The 16931-nt window shown below is 43.3% G+C and overlaps 5 protein-coding genes across 6 annotated transcripts in view; all 5 read left to right on the top strand.

The window, feature by feature from the left end:
- Positions 1 to 16931, top strand: part of LOC114844541 (oocyte zinc finger protein XlCOF6.1-like) — a 37572-nt gene that overhangs the window by 14882 nt on the left and 5759 nt on the right. The window lies entirely within an intron of this gene.
- LOC114844536 (zinc finger protein 32-like) lies at positions 1892 to 4158 on the top strand. Of its 2 annotated transcripts, XM_055503565.1 has the most exons (4): positions 1920 to 2164; positions 2439 to 2660; positions 3485 to 3566; positions 4018 to 4158. In XM_055503565.1, exons 1-3 carry the CDS (start codon positions 1993 to 1995, stop codon positions 3550 to 3552), a joined length of 462 nt encoding a protein of 153 aa, XP_055359540.1. In that variant the 5' UTR covers positions 1920 to 1992; the 3' UTR covers positions 3553 to 3566; positions 4018 to 4158. The 2 variants fall into 2 exon arrangements, with proteins under 2 accessions (XP_028987827.1, XP_055359540.1); XM_029131994.3 differs by lacking the exons at positions 3485 to 3566; positions 4018 to 4158 and having other exon boundaries at positions 1892 to 2164; positions 2439 to 3423.
- Positions 4635 to 6771, top strand: LOC129602900 (zinc finger protein 510-like). The gene is made up of 2 exons (XM_029132007.3): positions 4635 to 4810; positions 5157 to 6771. The coding sequence occupies exons 1-2, from the start codon at positions 4639 to 4641 to the stop codon at positions 5798 to 5800; spliced, it is 816 nt and encodes a 271-aa protein (XP_028987840.1). The 5' UTR covers positions 4635 to 4638; the 3' UTR covers positions 5801 to 6771.
- Positions 8585 to 10632, top strand: LOC129602899 (gastrula zinc finger protein XlCGF57.1-like). Its single transcript, XM_029131968.3, has 2 exons — positions 8585 to 8848; positions 9200 to 10632. Exons 1-2 carry the CDS (start codon positions 8677 to 8679, stop codon positions 10486 to 10488), a joined length of 1461 nt encoding a protein of 486 aa, XP_028987801.1. The 5' UTR covers positions 8585 to 8676; the 3' UTR covers positions 10489 to 10632.
- Positions 14361 to 16041, top strand: LOC129602898 (zinc finger protein OZF-like). Its single transcript, XM_029131990.3, has 2 exons — positions 14361 to 14591; positions 14861 to 16041. The coding sequence occupies exons 1-2, from the start codon at positions 14420 to 14422 to the stop codon at positions 15895 to 15897; spliced, it is 1209 nt and encodes a 402-aa protein (XP_028987823.1). The 5' UTR covers positions 14361 to 14419; the 3' UTR covers positions 15898 to 16041.

The raw sequence follows: 16931 nt of genomic DNA, 5'->3' as shown, positions 1-16931 counted from the left end.
AGTGGACTAGCTTGTTGCTGCTTGCGGAGCTTTCAGGATCTGCTGTGCCACGTCAAAGGACCGCGACAACTTCCTTGTTCATTAGCCAATCAGAGTGTGGTGGCAAAATAAGGTCACGCTATTTTACTTGAAAATTTAGCCACGATTTGTGCGTTATCTTTACGCCCCGAATTAAAAGTGTAAGCATGGTTTAGCCCCACTAAGTCTGCAAGTACAAATCTGGTTACGCACGCACAGATCTAATGTGACCCTAATTTGATTCCATAGAAAGCAAATTAAAACATTGATGTCGATCGTGCACATCAACAAACCTAAAACCAGCTGTGGAGATCAGAGCATACACCACGAAGGTGTAATGCAAAGATCACAAAATCCTCAAGTTGCTTCTGCCTTTTGTCCCTTTCTCTTGGCAGGGTGGAACGTCTCACTCTGGTCCAATCAAATTGAATAATACCACCTCATCCCAGAAGCCATAACAGAATTTGTTTTCCACTACCACCTGTACCACTGGAGTCTCACTATTCTGAGAAGAAGAAGCAATGGAAGTCAAAAAACAAAGAGGGGCACAGCTCCATGGCCTCGGAATCCAGATAGGAACCAGTTTCAGGGAGGGACAGGCAGAGACAACCATAGAGCAGACTACAAGAAATGTCAAATATATAAAACTGATGTACGACAAGACGGAAGTGATGAAGTGCCTACATAGAAACATTCAGTCTAATCATAACAAGGTACAAACTGTATGATTACCATACAGGATAAGGAAGGAACAATTTTTTCGTTACACTCTGCAGCCAGTGAATGGAAATTCTTTGTTTGCAATCCCGTCAGTGATGATTTGTGTTTGTGCATTAAAAAAAGTTTCCTATTGTGTGAAATTTCAACACTACTAGGTATTTGTCATATGTTCAACTATAGTCATGTTACGCTGATGCAGGGTTTGGAGCTGTGAGTTTCCAAAGCAAACCTGGCTTTGCTGCACATGATGAAAGCCTCTGCATCTTTGTTGACTTCAAGAGCAAGCCAGACCCAACTACACAAAGCACTTACACACCTCAATACGCACCTCTACTGTCAACATATACATAGAGATCAAACATACGGCAGCAATGAAAAAACGTTAAACTCTGGCACTGTTTATAAATATGTGCTGAAGCTTATGAAGGTGATCGAGACCAGCAGCTTCCAGGTCATTTGGTCTTTTGCTCAGGATTAGGACAGATGCTCCTCATGAAGACAGTATACTGTACTGTATATGAGGGTCAGAATCAGCTTGACAAACAGATTCTGAAGACACATTGTCACAAATGACACCTTTTTTACATTGTTCCACTTGTCAGTCTGTCTTGTTAGTGAATGTTCCTCTATCATTTTGTCAGGTTTGTCTGTTAGCTTTTCTTTTGAGTTTTTTTTCCTTCCCACAGGCTTCACATACTTGTTATTGGCAGGTTTTACGCTGGATGCCCATTCTGACGCAACCCCTGTGGCTAAATAAACCATACTTTGTGACAGAACTTACAATAACTTAGTGTGCATTTTTGAACAACCCAAATATTATATTAATTAAAAAAAACTATAGGGTATTAAAGTTGAAGCTCAATTTATGAATAATTTTAAAACAGATGTATGTATATGAAATATGTAGGTAAATAGCTTAGAAAAAGCCCCCTGTCTGTGCAATAACGAGGAATCGGGGGTAAAAGCAGAAACCAAGAGAAGTGGGAAATTTTAGTGGTTTATCAACAAACTATGAGAGTTGCGGAATTTTATATCAATTCTTACTGACAGACTAACATTGGCGATACGTGACCACCACGCAGCAGAGGGAGCAATAATATACGTAGTGGTTACGTAAAGAAACCACGCAGATGTACGAAAAGTTAGGAAGTTTAAAGCGGAAGTACATCGTTCCCTGCCGGACCCTCGGAGTGTAACACCGAGCGGTGAGTGTAGTGGGTAAGTCCAAATAAAATCACCACTAACGGAGCGACGATGTCCTCGGTTCAGTATCTGAAAGAGTTCATCTCCCAGCGACTGACCGCTGCTGCTGTGGAAATATTCGGAGCCTTTGAACAAACCATCGTCGAGTACGAAGAAGAGCTCGACCGTCAGCGCAGACTGTTGGACGCTGTGTTGAGACCTGAGATCAAACTACACAGGATAGGTAAGCAGACTAATGTTCATACAACAAGCGAAGGAGACTCAGACGAGCCTGAAGACAATCGTGGACAGTTGTAGGAACGAAAAATGTCTCTATTCAGACACAGTGATGATACAGTTGTTCAGTTTATTGACAATATCAGTGTCAGAGCTGTAAGATGTTTGATTAAGTGAATATGTAGTAAATACTACTTTGATAAAAAAGCATCAGTAATTAAAGAAAAGTATATGTATATTCGAATTAATAACCAGTTTCCTGTATCTTATTGTCCATTCAGAGATTCCAGATGTGTGTGAGGAAGAGGAGGCGGTTCCCACTCACCTGAAGATCTCTCATCACGTGAAGAAAACCAGTCACATTGTAGATGATCCAAATCTTCCACAAATAAAAGAGGAACACGAGGAACCACGCACTAGAGAAGGAGAGACGCTTGTTCTGAAGCAGGAGACCGATAATGTGATAAGTTCAGCATTCGAGGACAATTCAGCAGAAGAAAATGGTGACAATCAACTCCTCTCTCACAGCTCTCTTGTCACCCTCAATGTAGACAACTCTGCTATGACAAAGAGTCCAACAGATGAAATTATTTTTAAATGTACCATTTGTAGTAGAACCTTTAATGCCAAAGGTGCATTAGAGAGTCATGTGAAAACCCACACAAAGCAAAATCTGACATGTAACACATGTGGAAAGAAATTCCTTTATTTATCAGTGTTAAAAACACATGAGATAATCCACACAGATGAGAAGCCATTCTCTTGTACAACCTGTGGGAAACGATTTAGACTCAAATCAAATCTAGGAGATCATCTAAGGGTTCACACGGATGAGAAGCCATTCCCCTGTAAAATCTGTGGGAAACGATTCAGGCGAAACTCAAATCTAGGAGTTCATCTGATGACTCACACAGGTGAGAAACCATTTGTATGCCAAAGGTGTGGAAAACGCTACAGACACAACATCAGTTTGGGAGTCCACATGAGAAAAGTTCACACAGACGACACGCTGTACTGCTGTAACGTCTGCAGCAAAGGCTTCAATGAATCCAGGACTTTGAAGCAACACATGATGGTGCACACAGGTGTAAGCCCCATTCCTGTGAAGCATGTGGTGAAAGCTTTACAGATGGTAAAGCCTTGTTGAACCATGACGTCTCACAAAGTTCTGTGTGGAAAATAGGAAGGCAGCGTTTCAGTTAAAATTATATTTATGCTGTACATTGTATTTTTCTAACTGCCTTATAATAAAATGATTTGTCATGAGTCCCTTTTGTATATAGTTTAATAATCCAAACCAAAATTCTGTTTTTAACTTTCCTTTCAGATAAACTGCCAAAAAATGCATCATATTCATCACAAACCTCGAAGCAAAGTCTGAGCCATGAATTGTAACTCTATAGTAGCAGGTAACTATTTTTACTTTACCACCACAATTGATTGAACCTACAAAACCTCATGAAAATAGCAATTGGCAGCATTTCTAAAGCATCTTCTCCTCATGGATGCTTTACTTGGCATACATGGAATCTGTCTGATCAGCTGGTCTATTTTACATTTCTAAATGAGAAAAAAACAAATGCCTACACCTAGTGGCAACACTGAATGTTGTTTTACAGTATTTCACACATTTTTCCTTTAGTGGGAAACACTAAAAACTAAAATTGTTCCAAAGGATTTAGTGACATGAAGCCACATTCTCCTCCGTCGGAGAAAGCAAGTGACCTCATGCAACATTTCACCACGTGTTCCTTTGTTTGCTTATGAAAGTTAAAGAATAAATATATCATATTCACCTGCTAGTTCTGTACACCATATATACACGAATGTTACAGTGTTTTTTATCTTTCTCCCACTTAGCTCCAGTGTCTCCAGTTAATCTGACTGTGGACTCTTGTCCAGCAGCTCAAACTCCTGTAACCTCACTGTGACCTGCAGGACACAGGACTCTCACATCAGCACCACTTTTACATGTGTCAATCAAATCTGCAGTGAAGATGGAAACAGAGCAAAAGCTACAACCTCTGGTGCTGTTTTTCATGTCTGACAATGACTCCATCAAGTGTAACCTTAGCAACCAGGTCAGCTGGACCACAAGCCAAGGAGCAAAGATACAGGAGTTCTGTCACCAACGTAAGTTTGAGGACAAACATCCCAAAATAACATACAGTGTGGATGGTAGCTTAGTCTTAAAAATACTGCAGCATTACTTTCACTGCATAAACTGCAAACACTATGACAAACTATTTAAATATAGTAAAATGTGTGTCTGCTTTGTCAGTTTAGTACTGAAACATATTTTGTGTTTCTCGTCGATACGTAACCACTACGCAGCAGAGTCGTAAAGAACAACGCAGGTGTGCGGAACGTTACAAAGATCCAAGCGGAAGTACATCGCTCACTGCCGGACGCTCAGAGTGTAACACCGAGCGGTGAGTGTAGCGGGCCAGTTCAAATAAAATCACCACTAACGCAGCGACAATGTCTTCAGTTCAGCATCTGAAAGAGTTCATCTCCCAGCGACTGGCCGCTGCTGCTGTGGAAATATTCGGAGCCTTTGAACAAACCATCGTCGAGTACGAAGAAGAGCTCGACCGTCAGCGCAGACTGTTGGACGCTGTGTTGAAACCTGAGATCAAACTCCACAGGATAGGTAAGCAGACTAATGTTCATACAACAAGCGAAGGAGACTCACACGAGCCTGAAGCCAATCGTGGACAGTTGTAGGAACGGAAAATGTCTCTATTCAGACACAATGATGATACAGATGGTCAGTGTATTGACAATATCTGTGTCAGACCTGTAAGAAGATATGATAAATACTAGTACTAAATATTACTAATACTAGATAAATGAAACATCATAATTAAGGAAAAGTAATTAAATACTGTTTTAAAGGGACAATCTTACAACAAATTTCATGTCAAGGCACGTTGCATGATTAGGTTTATGTATATTCAAATGAGTACCAGGTTTTCTGTATCATACTGTCCATTTAGAGACTCCAGAGATTCCAGATGTGTTTGAGGAGGAGGAGGCTCCCACTCACCTGCAGATCTGTCATCACATAATGGAAACCAGTCAGAATGAAAATTATCCAATTCCTCTACAAATAAAAGAAGAACACGAGGAACCACGCACCAGTGAGGAACAAGAGACGCTTGTTCTGAAGCAGGAGACCGATAATGTGATGAGTTCAGCATACGAGGACAATCAGCTCCTCTCTCACAGCTTTGTTGTCACCCTTGATGTAAACAACTCAATGTCAAAGACTCACACAGATGAAAAGACTTTCATATGTCCCACTTGTGGTAGAACCTTTAAGGGTAAAGGTGCATTACAGATGCATGTAAAAACTCATGTGAAGCAACATCTCGTATGTAACACATGTGGAAAGAAATTCCTTTATTTATCAGTGTTTAAAATACATGAGAGGATTCACACAGGTGAGAAGCCTTTCCCCTGTAAAACCTGCGGGAAACGATATAAACAAAAAGCACATCTAGAAGTTCATTTGAGGATTCACACAGGTGAAAAGCCTTTCCCCTGTAGAACCTGCGGGAAACGATTTAGACAAAAACCCAACCTGAAAGCTCATCTTATGAGAAACCATATGGATGCAAAAGATGTGGGAAAACACTAAAGTGATACATACTGATGTACACAATGTTCAGGAAGTTGTTCCTGAGAAGTTTATATTTTTCAAACGGAAAGTTAATTGTAGCATCTACAATCTATTTTGGGACAGAGTTAACCTGTGAACCCTGGAATTGTCGCAAACTCCTTTCCGGGGTTTCCAGGCCAGCACCAACAGATAACAGTCAACAAGCTGATATGTGAACTAATTACGAATGGAAAGACGAAGACAACGATTCAAACCCAAAGTTCTGGTTCAGATGCATCGGAATCCTAAACAGTCTTTAAGCGGAAATTAAAAAAAATAAAAGTGGTCTGAAATAAAGGTGGACGTGAAGCCAAGGGCGGCCGTTTACCACCAAAGTGTCACCAAAAGAAGAAAAACACCTGATCCTGTTTTCAGCAACTAATAGGATGGTTTTACATTAAACCACCAACCAGTATTGACGCTGAAGACCGGATGATATTTGGGATCGCATAGGTTCTGTGCGCACCGGGAATAATGTTAGTCATTAAATTATTTACTGTCCAAGAATCTAGTACCATCTAGTACCAGCTTCATATCTGATCCCAAGCTGTTCATTAAAATGAATGGCTCATGCATTGACCCAAGCACCTTGGCCCAATGTTGCTGACAACATTTGGGTGTCACAGATTATTTGTACATTGATGAAACAAAAAGGTTTTCTGTTGACATGTGTCACTTGTGACGTCCTTTTAAAGCTATGTGTCCAGTCGATTGGTCCAATTATATCAGGTAAACCGGCTCTCGATGCGCTTTAATGTTGCCCTGATCAACTGCGTTATGTAAGAACCTGATGCCCTGCTGACAGCTGGCATGGCTCAGCTCGGGTACGGGTCCACTGGCATATATCCGACCAGCCAAGCACATTCAAAATACCAATAGGGGTGTTTGCTGGCTTTGTGCATTCCTGTTGTGATGGAAATTTTTCTAATAAACAAGGTTATGAGAAAGTTGTCTTTTGTGTAATTTATTGTGATAAAATAATAATAATAAGGAAAGCAAATTAAAACATTGATGTTGATCGTGCACATCAACAAACCAAATACCAGCTGTGGAGACCAGAACATACACCACGAATGTGTAATGCAAAGATCACAAAATCCTCAAGTTGCTTCTGCCTTTTGTGCCTGTGTTTTCCACCACTATCTGTACCACTGAAGTCTCACTATCTGAGAAGAAGGAGCAATGGAAGTCAAAACACAAAGAGGGGCACAGCTCCATGGCCTTGGAATCCAGATAGGAGCCAGTTTCAGGGAGGGACACGCAGAGACAACCATAGAGCAGACTACGAGAAATGTCAAATATGTAAAACGAATGTACTACAAGACAGAGTGCCTACATAGAAACATTCAGTCTAACTTAGACAAGGAACAGAATGCACCTTAAGTGAAGCCTTCCTATTTTCTCACCTTTGCTCTTGCAGACTTCGCAAATTGTCCTGAAGTTTGAGCTCATGCCTGGAGGGGTTTGTGTTATCTGTAGGCTTTAAAACTCGGGACAGGAGGAGAGGTTTTCAGAGAACCTTGGTGGGCATCGTGTGTGAGCATCAACCTTGGTGTCGTTCTTTTCTTTAACCTACTGATTTCCTTTCTTTTTTTTAAATTTTCCTATATGCATATGCAGAAGTAAAGACGTCAGAGTCGTCAGAAGCTCTCGTGGTATTTTTCCCACAGCACCCACAATACACAAAAGAAGAATGGGCCTCGTTTGGCTCTAAAAGCTGGGCCACATGCTGATGGCCCCAGCAACTGCAAGGCGGCCTTGAACCCCATTTTCAGCAACTGCTGTTGATAAGACATAGAGGTCTGAATCAGGCCTGACCCACAGCCGATTGCTGCTGAGTTGCAGCACCTGAATCAGAGCATAATCCACAGCCCTCCAGCAATATGTGGAGAGGGAGAGCTGTGGAAAGATCCATAACAACTACCATAAACACACATTATTGATATTGATAGTGATAAGTTTAGAAAGTCTGTTTATCAGCTCAAGTGTTGCGTGTCTCACTACAAGGCTAGTAAAGCTGTAGCATTAACATTGTTCACCCAAAGGCAGAGCTGCAGCAGCCACAGAGGCAGCGCTTGAGGTCAGAGTGGACCACTGTGGGTCAACGCTGTCCGCTGCATGAGAAACTGGGGCAAACACTCCCCACAGTGGAAAGGTCGGCTTGAGGGAGTGGAGCCAGAAAGGCCACGGACCGTAGGGAGCCCACCAGGAGATGCCCCTGCGCAGCCCGAGAAGACCATCAGACCCAGGAGGGGTCCCTGAGCAGGGACAGTGTCCCAGGGGAGAGACACCCCTCCATGCACAGGCAGGCACCCCCAGAGGGACCCCCCCCCAGACACGGGGTACCCAGGTCTTTATCCCCAGGTCCGCCCCCATACACTGGCAGGGAGGCCTGACAGGCACACGCCAACCCTTCAAATGGCCCTACACCAGCACCGGACTGCAAGTCCCAGCAGCCACCACACCCCTACCACAGGGGACCCATGTGGCCACCCCATGATCCACCAGCTCCGCTGCCCCTGTCCCTTGGGTAGGCAGGCACTTCTAACCACTAGGCACCCCCCACCACTGCCCTAGACACAGCACAGCACCCAAGCTCCACGCATGGACAACACCAAGACAAGTTCACTGTTTTATTAACAAACTATTGATGTCAGAGTCGTCGATACACAACCACCACGCAGCAGAAGACGCCATATTATACGTATTAGTCAAATGAAGTACAACGCAGAAGGACGGAAAGTTAGGAATTTAAAAGCGGAAGTACATCGTTCCCTGCCGGACCCTCAGAGTGTAACACCGAGCGGTGAGAGTAGCGGGTAAGTCCAAATAAAATCACCACTAACGGAGCGACGATGTCTTCGGTTCAGCATCTGAAAGAGTTCATCTCCCAGCGACTGACCGCTGCTGCTGTGGAAATATTCGGAGCCTTTGAACAAACCATCGTCGAGTACGAAGAAGAGCTCGACCGTCAGCGCAGACTGTTGGACGCTGTGTTAAGACCTGAGATCAAACTACACAGGATAGGTAAGCAGACTAATGTTCATACAACAAGCGAAGGAGACTCAGACGAGCCTGAAGACAATCGTGGACAGTTGTAGGAACGGAAAATGTCTCTATTCAGACGCAGTGATGACACAGTTGTTCAGTGTAATGACAATATCACTGTCAGACCTGTAAGAAGGTATGATAAATACTAGTACTAAATACTACTAATATTAGATAAAACAAGCATCAGTAATTAAAGACATGTAATTAAAACCTGTCTTATTTATATGGCCAATTTTACAACAAATGTACTTTTAAGGCACGTTGCATGATTTGCTTTATGTATATTGAAATTAATAACAAGTTTCCTGTTATTTACTGACCATTCAGAGATTCCAGATGTGTGTGAGGAAGATGAGGAGGTTCCCACTCACCTGCAGATCTGTCATCACGCGAAGAAAACCAGTCAGAATGAAAATGATCCAAATTCTCTACAAATCAAAGAGGAACACGAGGAACCACACACCAGTGAGGAAGGGGAGACGCTTGTTCTGAAGCAGGAGACCGATAATGTGATGAGTTCAGCATACGAGGACAATGCAGCAGTAGCAAATGGTGACAGTCAGCTCCTCTCTCACAACTCTCTTGTCACCCTCCATGTAGACAACTCTGCTATGACAAAGAGTCCAACAGATGAAAATACTTTTAAATGCACTACTTGTAGTAGAACCTTTAAGGCTAAGTATGCATTACAGATCCATGTGAAAACCCACACGAAGCAACATCCAATATGTAACACATGTGGAAAGAAATTCCGTTATTTATCACAGTTAAAAACACATGAGAGTGTCCACACAGGTGAGAAGCCATTCCTTTGCAAAACCTGCGGGAAACGATTTAGACTAAAAGCAAGCATGATATCTCATCTGAGGATTCACACAGGTGAGAAGCCATTCACGTGTAAAACCTGCAGAAAACGATTTAGAATAAAACTCCAACTGGAGGCTCATCTAAGGATTCACACAGGTGAGAAGCCATTCGCCTGTAAAACCTGTGGGAAACGATTTACACATGATTCATCTTTAAGAGTTCATTTGAGAATTCACACAGGTGAGAAGCCATTCATCTGCAAAACCTGCGGAAAACAGTTTAGAGAAAAGTCACATCTAATATCTCATCTGAGGATTCACACAGATGAGAAGCCATTCCTCTGCAAAACCTGTGGGAAACGATATGGACTGAAAATCAATCTGAAAGCTCATCTAAGGATTCACACAGGTGAGAAGCCATTCCTCTGCAAAATCTGCGGGAAACAATTTAGACTGAAACACGGTCTGGAAGCTCATCTAAGGGTTCACACAGGTGAGAAGCCATTTCTCTGTAAAACCTGTGGGAAAAGGTTCAGAGAAAAGTCACATCTAACATGTCATCTGAGGATTCACACAGGTGAGAAGCCACATGCATGCAAAAGATGTGGGAAACACTACAGTAGTAGCAACAACTTGAGAGTCCACATGAGAAAAGTTCACACAGGTGAGAGACCATACCTTTGCAATGTCTGCGACAAAGGCTTCTTTGAGTTCAGGACTTTGAAGCAACACATGATGGTGCACACAGGTGAAAGTCCTATTCCTGTGAAGCATGAGGATAAAGCTTTACAGGTGGTAAAGCCTTGTTGAACCACATGAGGTCTCACACAGTTCTGTGTGGGACTGTGCAAAAGCTCAAAAATGGAACGGCAGCATTTAAGTTAAAGTTATGTGTATGAGGCAGATTGTCTTTTTTTAATTGCCTAATAATAAAATGAATGAGATCCATGTGTATTTAATTTTGTAATGTCTATATTCTTAACTTTCCATTCAGGCAAACTGCCAATAACATGCACTATATCCATCACAAAAGTCGTAACTTGTAATTGTAACTATAGTAGCAGGTGACTGTATTTTTATTTACCGCCAAAATTAATTGAATTTACAAAACCTAATGAGAACACAACTTGACAGCATTTGTACAGCCTCTTCTCCTCGTGGATGTTGTACATGGCTTCTCATCAAGTATATATATCTTATACAAATGTCAAATGGTGTATTTTATATTTCTAAATGAGAAAACAACAAATGGCATCTAGTGGCAACACTGAATCTTGTCTTTCAGTGTTTTCCACCTCTTCCCACCCAGCTCCAGTGTCTCCAATCAATCTGACTGTGAACTCAGTGTCCAGCAGCTCAGACTCCTATAACCTCACTGTGACCTGCAGGACACCTCTGGTGCTGTTCTTCATGTCTACCTTGAAATTGACTCCATCAAGTGTAACCATAGCAACCAGGTCGTTGCTCCAGTTTCACCAGAAAAGGTCCACAGGTCTTTTGGGAATTCATTCTTCATTTGAACATTCTAACACAAAGATTAGTTGCGCTGAACAAACTGGACAGTTTAACTAAAGCTGTCTCAGAGTATTTTGTCAGCTCTTGGATTCCAAACTGCTGTTTCTGGTTTGGAGCATAGGAGGACTAGGAGAAACTTACCTCATCGGAGGTGGAGTACAGCATGGCTGAAGGGAAGGGCGTTTCTTTAGCTTTTGTGTCTCCTACTGCTCATATTGCCTCATTTAGTTCTGCTGGTATGGATAGCCTTCATCCGCAGCATCGGTCTCAACTGTTGCCAAGCCCTGCCTGCCAGTGTTGGCTCTAGTATCAGCTCCACGTCTGAGGCTGTAGCCCATCAGCATCCCTTTGTCTTGTCTTGTCCTGGTGGTCTAGTAGCGACCACACGAATTCAGGGCAGGGGCTGCCGTTCCTGTTTGTCGTGGTGGTGGCCCAAGGACGACGCACGCCTTTCCTGTTTGGGGTGGTGGGGAGGAGGCCTCAGAGGTTGTTGGTCGCCTTCGGCAGCAATGGTGGAGTTGTCTTCTTCGCCAGAGGGCGCCACGGTGTTCCTGGCCCCAAAGCTAGCTTACGCCCAGAGGATGCCATCACTCCTCACTGTTAGAGTAAATATGATTTACTGACTGATTTATGATTTTCCTAATATGTTGTTACGTCGCTCACAAGGCTGATTTACTGTTTTTTACATGTTATACTTTTTTGAAGCTGCACCTTGCACACAGACATAGAAACAGGAAGTGGTTGGGGCCGTTGACTTTTGCTGGGTAAAACAAAGTGGCAACAGTCAAATACCTCCAACGAGTAAGGCAAGTCCTAAGAAGCCAGCTCAAGGGCAAGAACAAATCCCGGGCAATAAACAGCTACGCCTTGCCATTAATCAGATACCCAATGGGAATAATAGGGTGACAAAAGGAAGAGATACAGAACACAGATGTTAAGACACGAAAGCTCCTCACCATGCATGGAGGGTTCAGAACCCTGAGACTGTACGGTAGCCGCAAGGAAGAAGGCCGAGGACTAGTGAGCGTGAGAGCTACTATCCAGAATGAAACATCCAAGATCCATAAGTACATCAAGGATAAGGCCTCGACAGATGACGTGCTGAGTGAATGTCTCAGGCAGTGGAGAACAGAGGATGAGATGCTGGATGAGGGACCATCATGGGAGGACAAGCCCTTGCACGGGATGTACCACCGGAACATAACTGAAGTGGCTGATCTCAACAAATCCTACCAATGACTTGAAAGGGCTGGGCTGAAGGACAGCACAGAGGCACTCATTCTGGCTGCACAGGAGCAGGCCCTGAGCACCAGAGCCATAGAGGCCCAGATCTACCACACCAGACAAGACTCAAGGTGTAGACTGTGCAAAGAGGCCCCTGAGACGATTCAGCACATAACTGCAGGGTGTAAGATGCTGGCAGGCAAAGCATACATGGAACGCCATAACCAAGTGGCTGGCATAGTATACAGGAACATCTGCGCGGAGTATGGACTGGAAACCCCAAGGTCAAAGTGGGAAACACCTCCCAAGGTGGTAGAGAACGAGCGAGCCAAGATCCTGTGGGACTTCCAGATCCAGACTGACAGAATGGTAATGGCGAACCAACCAGACATTGTGGTGGTGGATAAAGAGCAGAGGAAAGCCGTAGTGGTGGATGTGGCAATACCAAGCGATGGCAACATCAGGAAAAAGGAACATGAGAAACTAGAGAAATACCAAGGGCTCAGAGAAGAACTGGAGAATGCTTGGAAGGTGAAGGCCACAGTGGTGCCTGTGGTGATTGGAGCACTGGGGACTGTGACCCCCAAACTGGAGGAGTGGCTACAACAGATCCCTGGAAAAACATCTGACATCTCAGTCAATAAAAGTGCAGGAAAGCAAGGATACTGCGCAGAATCCTCAAGCTCCCTGGCCTCTGGTAGAGGTCCCGAGCTTGGAAAGCGGATGAGACCACCCGCGGAGGGTGGAAGGGAGTTATATATTTATTTATATATACTCTTCTTGATTAATTGTTTATTTCTGGTTCTGTTTAGTCCATCCTAAATATGTGTGATGTCGCTGTGTTGGTGGACAGCTTGAGTTTATGCATTGGGGTGTGTGTGTGTGTGTGTGTGTGTGTGTGTGTGTGTGTGTGTGTGTGTGTGTGTGTGTGTGTGTGTGTGTGTGTGTGTGTGTGTGTGTGTGTGTGTGTGTTCGAAGGGGGGGGGGGGTCGCAGGGGGCCAACGAGCTGCTGAAACCAACAAACTTGTTAAGCTAAGATAAATGAATAAATAAATAAATAATAAATAAATAGGGATGTACCTTAGGCTGAAACATTTGGAACATTTGGAAAGCCCGTTTATCAGCTCAGGTGTTGAGTGTCCCACTACAAGGCTAGTAAAGCTGTAGCTTAACATTGTTCACCCAAAGGCAGAGCTGCAGCAGCCACAAAGACAGCGCTTGAGGTCAGAGTGGGTCAACGCTGTCCGCCCCATGAGAAACAGGGGCAAACAATCCCCCCAGTGGAGGGTCGGCCCGAGAGAATGGAGCCTGAGGACCCACGGTTCGTAGGGAGCCCACTAGGAGATGCCCCTGCGTTTACATCTCCAGGAGCACGACCGCTGGCTGACTGTGTGTTCCCTGGACAGTGTCCCCTTTCAGAGTGAAGGCTCTGTCCACTGCCCCCCCGGAGTCAGCCACCGAAGTCCTGGATGAGGTGTGTATGACTAATGTAATAAAAACTGCAGAGCATCCCACTTAGGAGGGATGGTTTGGTGGAACCACTTTCCAGTAGCCCCGGCCTAATGAAGACCACAGCCCGAGTAGCCCACCAGACTTAGGTTACTTTGATTTTAAATACCTGTAGGGTACCAAAGCTGAAGGTCAATATATAAATTATTTTAAAAGATAAGTATGTAAATGAAGTAAATGGAGAAGAAGCTTAGAAAGAGTCACGTTTGTAATGATGAGGAATCAGAAGAGGATGGAAGCAGCAAACAAGACAAGTTGGACAGTTCACTGTTTTATTAACAAACTACTGATGTCAGAGTTGCTAAATTTTATATCAGTTCTCACTCACGCAATATTATACGTAATGGTCACGTAAAGTACAACGCAGATGTTACGAAACGTTAGGAAGTTTAAAGCGGAAGTACATCGTTCCCTGCCGGAGCCTCGGAGTGTAACACCGAGCGGTGAGTGTAGCGGGTAAGTTCAAATAAAATCACCACTTACGGAGCGACGATGTCTTCGGTTCAGCATCTGAAAGAGTTCATCTCCCAGCGACTGGCCGCTGCTGCTGTGGAAATATTCGGAGCCTTTGAACAAACCATCGTCGAGTACGAAGAAGAGCTCGACCGTCAGCGCAGACTGTTGGACGCTGTGTTGAGACCTGAGATCAAACTACACAGGATAGGTAAGCAGACTAATGTTCATACAACAAGCGAAGGAGACTCACACGAGCCTGAAGCCAATCGTGGACAGTTGTAGGAACGGAAAATGTCTTTATTCAGACACAGTGATGATACAGATGGTCAGTGTATTGACAATATCAGTTTCAGACCTGTAAGATGTTTGATTAAGAGACTGTAGTAAATACTACTTCAGTAATTCATCAGTAATTAAAGAAAAGTATATGTATATTCGAATTAATAACCAGTTTCCTGTATCTTATTGTCCATTCAGAGATTCCAGATGTGTGTGAGGAAGAGGAGGAGGTTCCCACTCACCTGCAGCTCTGTCATTACGTGAAGAAAACTACTCAGGATGAAGATGAACCAAATTTTCCACAAATGAAAGAGGAACACGAGGAACCACACAGCAGTGAGGAAAGAGAGACGCTTGTTTTGAAGCAGGAGACTGATAATGTGATGAGTTCAGCATACGAGGACAATGCAGCAGAAGCAAATGGTGACAGTCAGCTCCTCTTTCACAGCTCTCTTGTCACCCTCAATGTAGACAACTCTGCTATGTTAGAGAGTCCAACAGATGGAATTACTTTTAAATGCACTACTTGTAGTAGAACCTTTAAGGCTAAGTGTGCATTACAGATGCATGTGAAAACCCACACAAAGCAACATCCAATATGTAACACATGTGGAAAGAAATTCAGTTATTTATCAGAGTTAAAAACACATGAGAGGATCCACACAGGTGAGAAGCCATTCCTTTGCAAAACCTGCGGGAAACGATTTACACGTGAGTCATCTTTAAGAGTTCATTTGAGAATTCACACAGGTGAGAACCCATTCCCATGCAAAACCTGTGGAAAACGATTTAGACTGAAAGTGAATCTAGAAAATCATTTAAGGATTCACACAGGTGAGAAGCCATTCCTCTGCAAAACCTGCGGGAAACGATTTAGACTGAAACACAGACTGGAAGCTCATCTAAGGGTTCACACAGGTGAGAAGCCATTTCCCTGTAAAACCTGTGGGAAACAGTTCAGAGAAAAGTCACATCTAACGTATCATTTGAGGATTCACACAGGTGAGAAGCCACATGCATGCAAAAGATGTGGGAAACACTACAGTAGTAGCAACAACTTGAGAGTCCACATGAGAAAAGTTCACACAGGTGAGAGACCATACCTTTGCAATGTCTGCGACAAAGGCTTCTTTGAGTTCAGGACTTTGAAGCAACACATGATGGTGCACACAGGTGAAAGTCCTATTCCTGTGAAGCATGAGGATAAAGCTTTACAGGTGGTAAAGCCTTGTTGAACCACATGAGGTCTCACACAGTTCTGTGTGGGACTGTGCAAAAGCTCACAAATGGAACGGCAGCATTTTAGTTAAAGTTATGTGTATGTGGCAGATTGTCTTTTTCTAATTACCTAATAATAAAATGAATGAGATACATGTGTATTTAATTTTGTATTCAATCAATATTATATACATATGTGAATGCTGTTTACGTCTTTAGACTGTGTGCGTAACTGTCTGACTTCCTGACAGGAAATGCACCTAAGCCATGTCGGCCATTTTGTGTTGGCCTCCAGTGATCACTATTGAACCCTCCAGGCTCAGGACACTACACCTGCAGAGTCCCAGGTTAACTGTGTTTGCTTAAACTTCTAATGTGAGTGTGTGAGTGTAAGCCTGTGATCCTACTAACCCCAGAGCTCTACTAACGATTTGTAACTTTTGTGTTGGGTTGTGAGTTAACATGTCTTGATGTTCAGTCCGTCAGTCTTGTTGGTGAATGTTCCTCTGTCATTTTGTCAGGTTTGTCTGTTAGCTTTTGTGATCTCCTTATCATACTTTTTCTCTTTCCCATAGTCTTCACATATTTGTTTTTGGCAGGTTTTACACTGGATGCCGTCCTGACGCAACTTTTGCTATTTTTTTATTTATTTTTTCGTCCTGTCCAGCAGTTGAACAAGCAGCACGTATTAGGCTGAATGCCGTATTGTGATGGACAGTTTCCCTTTTACATAGGGAGTATATAAGAAAAATATATACTCTTGTTGATTAATGGTTTATTTTTGGTTCTGTTTAGTGAATCCTAAATATGTGTGATGTTGCTGTGTTGGTGGGCAGCTTTAGTTTATGCTTTGGTGTGTGTGTGTGTGCGCGTGAGAGAGAGAGAGGGGGGCATCGAGCTGCAGAAACCAAACAAATCAGTTTAGCAAAGATAAATGAATAAATAAATAGGGTTGTACCTTAGGGTGACTCATTCATGTCAACTAAACAACTGCTGTACTATGGTTTACCTGTGAAATGAATATTAATACTAATAATACTGTTAAGGTATG

The sequence above is a fragment of the Betta splendens genome, chromosome 17 (genome assembly GCF_900634795.4).
Source record: "Betta splendens chromosome 17, fBetSpl5.4, whole genome shotgun sequence".
In the NCBI taxonomy this organism is placed as follows: Eukaryota; Metazoa; Chordata; class Actinopteri; order Anabantiformes; family Osphronemidae; genus Betta; species Betta splendens.
The sequence above is the reverse complement of the archived record's forward strand: the minus strand, read 5'-3'. Positions and strand labels throughout refer to the sequence as shown.

Excerpts from the sequence above, each read along its gene's own strand:
- LOC129602898 (XM_029131990.3), top strand. The coding sequence starts at position 14,420 with ATGTCTTCGGTTCAGCATCTGAAAGAGTTCATCTCCCAGCGACTGGCC. Across the intron at positions 14,592-14,860 it reads GATCAAACTACACAGGATAG|AGATTCCAGATGTGTGTGAG; the intron begins GTAAGCAGACTA and ends TTGTCCATTCAG.
- LOC129602899 (XM_029131968.3), top strand. The coding sequence starts at position 8,677 with ATGTCTTCGGTTCAGCATCTGAAAGAGTTCATCTCCCAGCGACTGACC. Across the intron at positions 8,849-9,199 it reads GATCAAACTACACAGGATAG|AGATTCCAGATGTGTGTGAG; the intron begins GTAAGCAGACTA and ends CTGACCATTCAG.
- LOC129602900 (XM_029132007.3), top strand. The coding sequence starts at position 4,639 with ATGTCTTCAGTTCAGCATCTGAAAGAGTTCATCTCCCAGCGACTGGCC. Across the intron at positions 4,811-5,156 it reads GATCAAACTCCACAGGATAG|AGACTCCAGAGATTCCAGAT; the intron begins GTAAGCAGACTA and ends CTGTCCATTTAG.
- LOC114844536 (XM_029131994.3), top strand. The coding sequence starts at position 1,993 with ATGTCCTCGGTTCAGTATCTGAAAGAGTTCATCTCCCAGCGACTGACC. Across the intron at positions 2,165-2,438 it reads GATCAAACTACACAGGATAG|AGATTCCAGATGTGTGTGAG; the intron begins GTAAGCAGACTA and ends TTGTCCATTCAG.